Genomic DNA, 9,169 nt, shown 5'->3' with positions numbered 1-9,169 from the left:
ATAGGTGGCAGCACACAGCACAAGAAGCGAAAGCATTAGAAATTTAGACTCCATAGAGATGATTGAAAAACTCAATCCTCTCACATCCTGTGTGCTTATCCGGCTTTGTATTTTTTTTTGTTAGTTTTTTTTTTTTACATCTTCAATGAAATACGTATATGAACTAATGAGCGCCGCAAACAAGCGGGGAATGAATGTCTGTCGTCGTGTCGTTGGCGGGGAAACAGCTGGAAAAGGACTGAACGTGTCCTTCAAACACGTCGACGGCGGACGTGTTTCGCCGTCGAATGTCAGCCGGAGTCACGTTCCGCACAGCTGCGTCGGGATTACGCGTCGACATCCGCAAGCAGCGTAGCGTGCATGCGTGCGAGCGTGTCGACGACCGCGCACTAAACGGCAAAGTCTCCGGTGTGTGAAGTGTTTCCGAGCTTCCAAATGGAAGAAAAAGCCCGCGCGACAGGACCAGTTGTCGGGAGGCTCTGGAAACAGATCGGTTTCCGCAGTGCACTTAACCACACGCGGGGATTTGATCAATGCGTGGGAGGGGAGACAAGTCCGAGGTGATGGAGGTACCTGCCAGGGCCTCACCGGCAGCCGCTCTGTTACTAATATACTCCCTCGCCCGAGGACATGAATCTCAGTCGCAGCTGGAGCCCGCACAAAAACAAAAGACTCCAAAGTGGAGATCAAGGCACAACTTTGTACCGTCGAGACCCTGTTTACCTGCAAAAAATTGCCAACTGGGCATTTAAAGGCCACCGATGAGCAAAACTGGTCTCAAAAGGTTTTTAGCGAATGACTTTATAGTAAACCCCGCCTCCATCATGGGTTGGTGGGCCAGCTATTTTGGCAGATGTTTTTTTTTTCCTATTTATAACATCATTTTCTGACATTTTTAGCGTAATTCCACTTTTGTCCAATAGTTGGCAGCACACAGCACAAGAAGCGAAAGCATTAGAAATTTAGACTCCATTTTGTTCAGACTATAGTTATAGATGTGATTGAAAAACTCAATCCTCTCACATCCTGTTTTTTATGCCTACAGAATTTGATTTTGTATATTTTTCTGCGTGATTGTTGATAAGTAAACAGTTATATTGTATTTTATTTTTCTCTCATCATTCGCTCTATCGCTCAACATGTATTTTCGGAATGTGTTTGTATTATTGTAAAGTCCTGGAAAAACTAAGTGCCATGAATGGGACAAAAACATGCATAGGTAGTATTGAAATAGTTTTTTTTTAATATATCTACGGATTTCTCTTAATGGGCGGGTGAAAACCAAACTTTTTTTTTCCGTGTTAACATGACAATTTAGAATTTGGGTTCACAAATGATTCATGCTTTTAATCGTTCTGCCTATCGTTATGCATCGCCAGCATAGATAAATGAACTAAGATACATTATTTGTCGCAAATCATTTTCAGATCAATTAAGTGAAACCGGGTAATTTCCTGTGGCACACCTGATGATAATCTCTCGGCGGGCAATATCACACAAGCCTCATCGATCATTTGACTTTATCATGTAGGGCAACCATATCGGGTCCTTGATTGGCTGCGGGTGAATTCAAAATAAATAAATAAATAAGCAAAGAACAGTCGACTGTGCGAAACATTGCAGCTCTGCTTACCATTTGCCTTGGACACGTTTCTTTGGAGTGCAGCTTGAAAGTGGCTCTGGATCTTCACCCGCCTAGCTTCCCTAATCATGGGCGAAGAAACTTTAGTAATATGTCAATGGATCCTAATGCTACATCAGTTTGTCAAAATTCAAAATGGATTTCATCAAATAGGCAGATTGACTCAGGTTGCTTCATTTCACACTTGATGGCACTTCGTAGACTTGAATATTTGTAGACAAGCAAGTCCATTTCCAAATGAACAAGAGAACGTACTAGATGTTTCCAAATCATAGTTTATTTCCACAGTGGTAGAACCAGCAGAGTTCCTATGTAACGTTTACAGTCAATGTGTGTGTGGAAGCACCGAAGAGTCTAACACAGTCCTCTTTCCGCAATATGACCCACACACACACACCCACACACACACACGCATGACCTTCTCATTGGTGGGCAGCATATGACTAGGGCAGCGAGACCTTCTAATTAACATTTCAAATATTGTTTAAAGTGCACGGGGTTAGTCAATTTCTCGCGATATTGCACAGCCAGCGGCCGCATGCAAGTCAAGTCAACTAATGCTCTCGGCTAAGGTATGGCCTGTGTTTGCGTTTGTTGGCCGATTATCGCGGCTTTTGATGAAAACGAGCAGATGTGCGAATTGAACACACCAATATGCAGGGAACATTTCAAGCTTTCCGTTTCACTTCAAAATGGGCACACAAGTGACTTTTTGGCACCTTTTGACGCGTCTTCGATTTTGATGAGATGAGAAAAGAACTATAACATCACCAAGGTAAAAGAAACAAATCAAATTTGTTCATCAAAAATGTTAACATGTCCAAAGTCCGGCCCGGGGGCCAAATCCGGCCCGCGGTCGAATTTCATCCGGCCCTCGGCCCCTGTCATAAAATCAGTGCCGTCTGGCCCGCAGGTTGGGCGCAATGGAACACGTGTTGCATTGACTGAGGTCTCGTAGACTGGTGAGTGATGTTTCATAGAGTACTGCTTCCCTCTAGTGGCTAAATGAGTAATAGCATTCACTAAATGAGTAATAGCATTTAGACACTAGAGGGCATCACTCACGAGTTAACAAGACATCACTCCGTGTGTATATTGACTGATATGTCATATTTCAAATTCCCGTTTCAAATGAACCAAAAGAAATTCTTAAGATTGTTGAAATTAAAATAAAAATGGAAATGTGAAACAGACTGGCTTACTAAAATTTGTTGAACAATATTGTTGTTCAATGTAAAGAATGTCAGCCAAGGTCGGCCCCCCGACATTTTACCACATAAAATCTGGCCCCCTTGGCAAAAAGTTTGGACACCCCTGGTCTATCACAAGCCCCCATAAAGACAAAGTAAAAAGCATTATTTGTATTTTCACTCATGGAGGCAGCACTATATCACTGGAGTCACCTGAATCACAAATCTGTCAGCATTGGCGGGTGCAACTGACATTTCTTGGCCGTGAAATCAAATGAGGCGTGCGCAGTCCGCACACCGCAGTGACTTTTCCGCAGCCAATTTGAGGTCAAAGGAAAGCTTGAAAAGTGCAAATATGCTTCAATTGCAGGGTTACATAACATGACACGAACTTCCTCTGGTGCCTTTCCTCCTTGTGCAAAAGACGCTAACACAAGTAACATAAAACAGTCCAAAACAAGAGTTAACTTAACTCCTGTGTGAGAATTGATCCACAGTGCCGCAGTTGTTTTTTTTTCGGGCGGTGGGGCTTTCGGCGGGAGCCGGACTGATTGGCCGTACTTTTCTACTGAGCGAGGGCATCGATTTGGAGATTAGGGCTGGAGGAGTGGGCACGCGGTGGGGAGAAGGACGGCGCCGGCTCGGCGTTTTTGCCGTGCGCCATGTTTGCCTTCACGCTGTGCGGGCAGACGCATCTTTGACACACACAAACGCGCCGCATTGATTTCTGGGATGGCATTCGCGAGCGTTGAGCGACACGGCCAAGAGGGGTGAGGACGGGGTTCCGCGGGGGGGCGGCACTCCCACTCCCTCCCACCCGCCGGAACACGTCGTGTCCAAACAAACATATTCCACCTCACGCTCGTCTCCTCGCCCCACTGGCCTCACCCGACCTTCGCTATCCAAAGCGCTTCCACTTTGATGTTTTAAGTTGGCTCTCCGTCCCGGTTTGTCTGTCCCTCGAACAACAATCCTGGTAACACAATTGCCGGATCGCTACAATACAGAATTACAAGGTCTTCTCTCCCTCTTGTGATGTTTTTAAAATTCTAGTATGGCAACGATGAGCAACCCTGTAGTCTTTTTTTTTTTTTTTTATAAGTTAGGTCAGGCTGTGTGGGCGGGAGGCTGTCAGAATATGACTGGACGAGCGAGCCAAAGGAAAGTGAGCTTGCGCTACTTTGGAGGAAAAACAAGCAGTTTTGCGCCGACAGCAACGGAAAGTTAACAAAGACATCATCGATCGGCTGACGTCGACTCAACTTGAACAGCTTTGCGTCGACTACAAATAAAATAATCATAAATACAAATCTATTGTCAGTCTCCCTCTAGTGGTCAATATGTGCCCTGCAATTAAGCGACAAACAGATTGCGTTGGGCTCTCAGAGGTTGCACTCGATGTGTCTGCGGGGGGAGTCCGTGTTCGTGTATGCGCGTTCCCCTTCACGTCCGTTCTCATTGTATCACGGCGCATGGACGTGTTTGCGTGTGTGTCTATGTGGAGGGGACGCAGTCGAGCGGTCCGTGCCAGAGGCGTACAGAGGCGAGCGGTCACGCGGCCCCGACAGTGAAGAGAGCAGAGTCCCTGTCAGTGGCTCTTCTTAACACACCGCTGCTCGCCATGCGGGGACGCGCTAGGGAGCGTTTGACAGTAGCAAGAAAGAAAAAAAGGGGAGATAAACAAAGTTCAATTAAAAAAAATAAAAAAAGTGCTCGATTCGAGTCGACAGATTAGAAGAGAGAGTGAGAGGTAAACACCTTCAAGAAGCCCGTTTGCAAATTATATTTTTGCAAATATAAAAGATCATTTGCAATAAGATATTTGCAAATGATCTTTTGTAGCCTGGTTGTCACAACAACAACATTCGTTATCCTAGTTAGACAATTCAGCACGCTGGTACAACAACTGGGTCTTTTGAGTTCAGGTTTTTTTTTTCCATACTGGAGCAGGGGTGTCAAACGAGGTGCCCACGGGATTGTTCTAAAAATAGCTCGTCAAGAATGGGACATTGTGATTGTCTAGAATTGCTTTAGAAGTGATCAATCAAACATGTAAACGCCAGCAAAGGTTTACAGAAATCAAGCGTTGAACATCAATATCCATCCATTTTCTAATCCGCTTCTCCTCACGAGGGTCGCGGGCATGCTGGCGCCTATCGCAGATGTCTTTGGGGTACACCCTGAACTGGTCGCCAGCCAATCGCAAGGCACACGTAGACCATTCGTGCTCAAACTCACAGCAAGGGACAATTTTGAGTGTTCCTTTAACCTGCCATTCCTATTTTTTGAAAGTGGGAGTAAACAGGATTACCCGAAGAAAAGCCACGCAGGCACAGCTAGAACATGCAGACTCTACAGAGGAAGGCCGGAGGCAGAATCGAATGCTGCACCTCTTCACTGTGAGGCGAATGTGCTAACCAGTTGACCGCCGCAGCCCATGAACATTAAATATATTCATCCATCCATCCATCTTCCGAGCCGCTTGATCCTCATTAGGGTCGCGGGGGGTGCTGGAGCCTATCCCAGCTGTCTTCGGGCAGTAGGCGGGGGACACCCTGAATCGGCTGCCAGCCAATCGCAGGGCACACAGAAACGAACAACCATTCGCACTCACACTCACACCTAGGGACAATTTAAAGCGTCCAATCAGCCTGCCATGCATGTTCTTGGAATGTGGGAGGAAACCGGAGCACCCGGAGAAAACCCACGCAAGCCCGGGGAGAACATGCAAACTCCACACAGGGAGGCCGGAGCTGGAATCGAACCCGGTACCTCTGCACTGTGAAGCCGACGTGCTAACCACTGGACTACCGGGCCGCCCATTAAATATATTTTTTCCTAATTATTGTTTGAAATCATATGATCAGTGTAATAGAATATGAAAATGACTAATAATGGGTCTAACACTGACATTATTAAAAGTAATGTGAGCCAATGTGTTGGTCGCCATTCAACGTTAATTCTTACCCAAGAAGTAGCTCCCAGTTTCAAAAAGGCTGATGAGTCCCTGCACTGCAGCCTTCAACCGCTGGACAGAATGTCTAGTACACAGACCTTAAAACAGATCACAGGGGATATCATATTTCAATTTTTATTTTATTTTTTTTTTAAAGCTGAAAGATGCTTTCCACTGCCCTGCGCTTGACTGGCAACCAGCTGGATCGACTCCAGCTCACTCGCCTCCCAGATGAGGACAATGGACATCCAAAACGGATGGATGGATGTCTTTGTAAAGCGGAACAGGCCTTGTATTGGATCTCATTAGTGGCTTTATAGTGCTGCTGTCTTGCACTTGGCACACACACACACACACACACACACACACAAGTTCTTTTTGCAAGACAGCTTTGTCTTTCACACCTAATCCACCTTTGCCGCCATGACTCACTTTCTGCGGCACAACTTGTTTTTAAGGCGCCACGCTCCACCTCCCGCGGCCCTTCAGCGACACTGTAAAGGTCGCGTCTGCGCCACCTTTGAAACGGTGCGCGCCGCCGTGGACCGCAGGGAGCGGCCGTGTGAGGGCGAGCAAATATTGTGTCGTCGCGAAGTGAGCAAGTGGGACAAAGACGGCAGGAAGGGTCAAAAAAGTGACTTTTGCGAATGGGAAACCGGCACCTGCTGAACCAGGGAACTTTTGCGCTCTTGTCACTCATGCGTTTCTCTTTCCATCATGTTCAAAGCTGACACAAGTTGGCGGCAAACCCTCGGCTAACAGGAAAGTAGAAATCGTGTCACGGTAAATGTTGTAAAATGAGTTGAGAGCGATATTTAAAGTGTTTCAGGATCAAACTTTTGGCTTGAACTATGAGGCAATGACCAAACTTTTGGGGGGGGGGCTCAAGTACTTGTGTTCTTCACTGTATTGCGTCACAAATTTCTGCAGTATTTCAATGATATAATCAAATAAATACATGCGTGTATATGTCATTCGTGGCGGCCCAGGATGCAGTGGTTAGAACGTCGGCTTCACAGTGCAGAGGTACCGGGTTCGATTCCAGCTCCGGCCTCCCTGTGTGGAGTTTGCATGTTCTCCCCGGGCCTGCGTGGGTTTTCTCCGGGTGCTCCGGTTTCCTCCCACATTCCAAAAACATGCGTGGCAGGCTGATTGAACACTCTAAATTGTGATTGTGAGCGCGGATGGTTGTTCGTCTCTGTGTGCCCTGCGATTGGCTGGCAACTGATTCAGGTTCTCCCCGGGCTTGCGTGGGTTTTCTCCGGGTGCTCCGGTTTCCTCCCACATTCCAAAAACATGCGTAGCAGGCTGATTGAACACTCTAAATTGTCCCTAGGTGTGAGTGTGAGTGCGACTGGTTGTTCGTTTCTGTGTGCCCTGCGATTGGCTGGCAACCGATTCAGGTTTTCCCCGGGCCTGCGTGGGTTTTCTCCGGGTGCTCTGGTTTCCTCCCACATTCCAAAAAAACATGCGTGGCAGGCTGATTGAACACTCTAAATTGTCCCTAGATGTAATTGTGAGCGCGGATGGTTCTTCGTCTCTGTGTGCCTTGCGATTGTCTGGCGACCGGTTCAGGGTGTCCCCCGCCTACTGCCCGGAGACAGCTGGGATAGGCTCCAGCACCCCCCGCGACCCTAGTGAGGATCAAGCGGCTCGGAAGATGAATGAATGAATATGTCATTCGTATTTTCCGAATGTTTTAATACTTATGCCCTTTTTTTTTTTTAATGAGATTTTTTTTTTTTTTTTTTTACCGGAATAAATACGTTGATGATGCACCAAAGAACAGAGTCCTACTTTGCCCACACATGTGCTCAACGTTTGTAAAAGTGGCATGTATACAGACTTACAGGCTGTGGAGTTGAGTCGTCTTGCTACATATTGTACATATTCAGCGGGCGGCCTCTTGTCCTCTTTTGGTTCGACGTGCGGCGTGACGCTCTCCTCAGGGAACCTTTGGCTTGGGGGAGACTCAAGCGCCCCGAAGGGCCGATCATGTTGGCCGTCTCCTGGAGCGATCCCCGGTTGGCGTCACCGTGAGGACCGGCCGGGAGGGGGAAGGGGGGGGGGGTTCCGAGATCCCGCAAGGCAGAAGTGGCGAGGTGCGACAAGGGCCGGGGAGTTGCTGCCGGGGGCCGACGTGAAAGCAAGGGAGGCCTCTGGACGGAGGGGGCAGCTGCCTGGCCGACGGCTTTAAGGACGACGACTGTCTGAGCGGCCGGACGGCGGCATGTGACGTGCCCTCGCCGTGAACGGACGCGGCGGCAACCGGGTCACGCCATGTGGCCGCGGGGGCCCTCCGCTCACGCCGGAACCCTGAGCTTGGACACTGAATGCCGCGGCGGTGACTCAGCTGCGGCGGGTCCGCCGGCGCAGACGCGTCTGACGCGGGGCCGTCAAGAGGAGCGGCGGCGTCAAAATAGGCCCCCGCGTCCCTCGTCGGGTCACTGCGGTCCTCGGTGGGGAGAGTTTTTACCGGCTTTCCCGGGCGGAAACGCTCGCTGAGGTTGAAAGGTATTTGAAGCTGCGGGAAAGAGCAAAGAAAAATCCAAAAGGATTAAAAAATGAGCATAAAATAGTTATGAAACAGTCTAATGAGGCAAACTTGGAGATGTCTTATGATGCTGCTCCAGAAATTACTTTTTTTTTTTTTTTTTTTTGATGTCACGCGGCCATTTGAATATTTTTACAGCTGCAAAAGGAAATACGGAATCAAAAAGTCCCCGTTTCTTTGACTTGTTTATTTGCTCCAAACATGGCGTTGGCTTTGCGCTGCCAGTCACCAAACTATTCCTGGAACGGGAGAGACAAAGTCGCAGAGGAAGCCCTGATTCAGCACTCGGAGGAGAAGAACCTTGCCGGGTGAGCGGATGGATTCACGTCTTTTGAGGCGCCTTGTGGCGAGCCGCTTCAGACCAATTCAGAGGAGCGCCAAGGAGCCTGTGTCACAAAGTGCCAAGACACTTTTACAGGGTAGAACATGTCAGGAGAGCCACAAGGCACCGTAGGAGTACCACTGACTTTTTTGACACTATTTGAATGGGCTCCAGCATGAAATCCGCTAGATGGCCAAAGACAACTTTGCAAAGAAACATGTCCAATGATTTTCAAGTATCTCAGAACTGATTCACTGGACAAAATAATTTTTAGATATGCGAGATGTTGGTTAGTAAACAGTGACGTAAGGAGTGCTGTGCAAAACGACTGCGTCAATCAACCTACGCTCGTGACCGAGCGAAAGGAAATGTTTGGCCATCTGTTTTTTTTTTTATGCTTAGTGATTGTTAAGAGGGCGGCCCGGTAGTCCAGTGGTAAGCACGTCGGCTTCACAGTGCAGAGGTACCGGGTTTGATTCCAGCTCCGGCCTCCCTGTGTGGAGTT

At 48.0% G+C, this 9,169-nt stretch overlaps 1 protein-coding gene across 9 annotated transcripts in view; it reads right to left on the bottom strand.

Annotated features, from left to right (window-relative positions):
• Positions 1-1,251: 1,251 nt before the first annotated feature.
• The window catches only part of ccser2a (coiled-coil serine-rich protein 2a), a 46,346-nt gene continuing 38,428 nt past the window's right edge, over positions 1,252-9,169 (bottom strand). For 2 of the 9 annotated variants that reach the window (XM_052079713.1, XM_052079715.1), the window contains exon 10: positions 7,337-8,312. In XM_052079713.1, the coding sequence (XP_051935673.1) occupies positions 7,782-8,312 (531 nt within the window). In that variant the 3' untranslated portion in view covers positions 7,337-7,781. Of the gene's footprint in view, positions 1,705-1,900; positions 4,467-7,335; positions 8,313-9,169 lie in introns of those variants that run through there. The other 7 variants (XM_052079720.1, XM_052079718.1, XM_052079719.1 and 4 more) reach the window with 5 other exon arrangements.

Source organism: Hippocampus zosterae, chromosome 11 (genome assembly GCF_025434085.1).
Source record: "Hippocampus zosterae strain Florida chromosome 11, ASM2543408v3, whole genome shotgun sequence".
NCBI lineage: Eukaryota > Metazoa > Chordata > Actinopteri > Syngnathiformes > Syngnathidae > Hippocampus > Hippocampus zosterae.
This window is presented reverse-complemented; position numbering and strand designations above follow the sequence as displayed.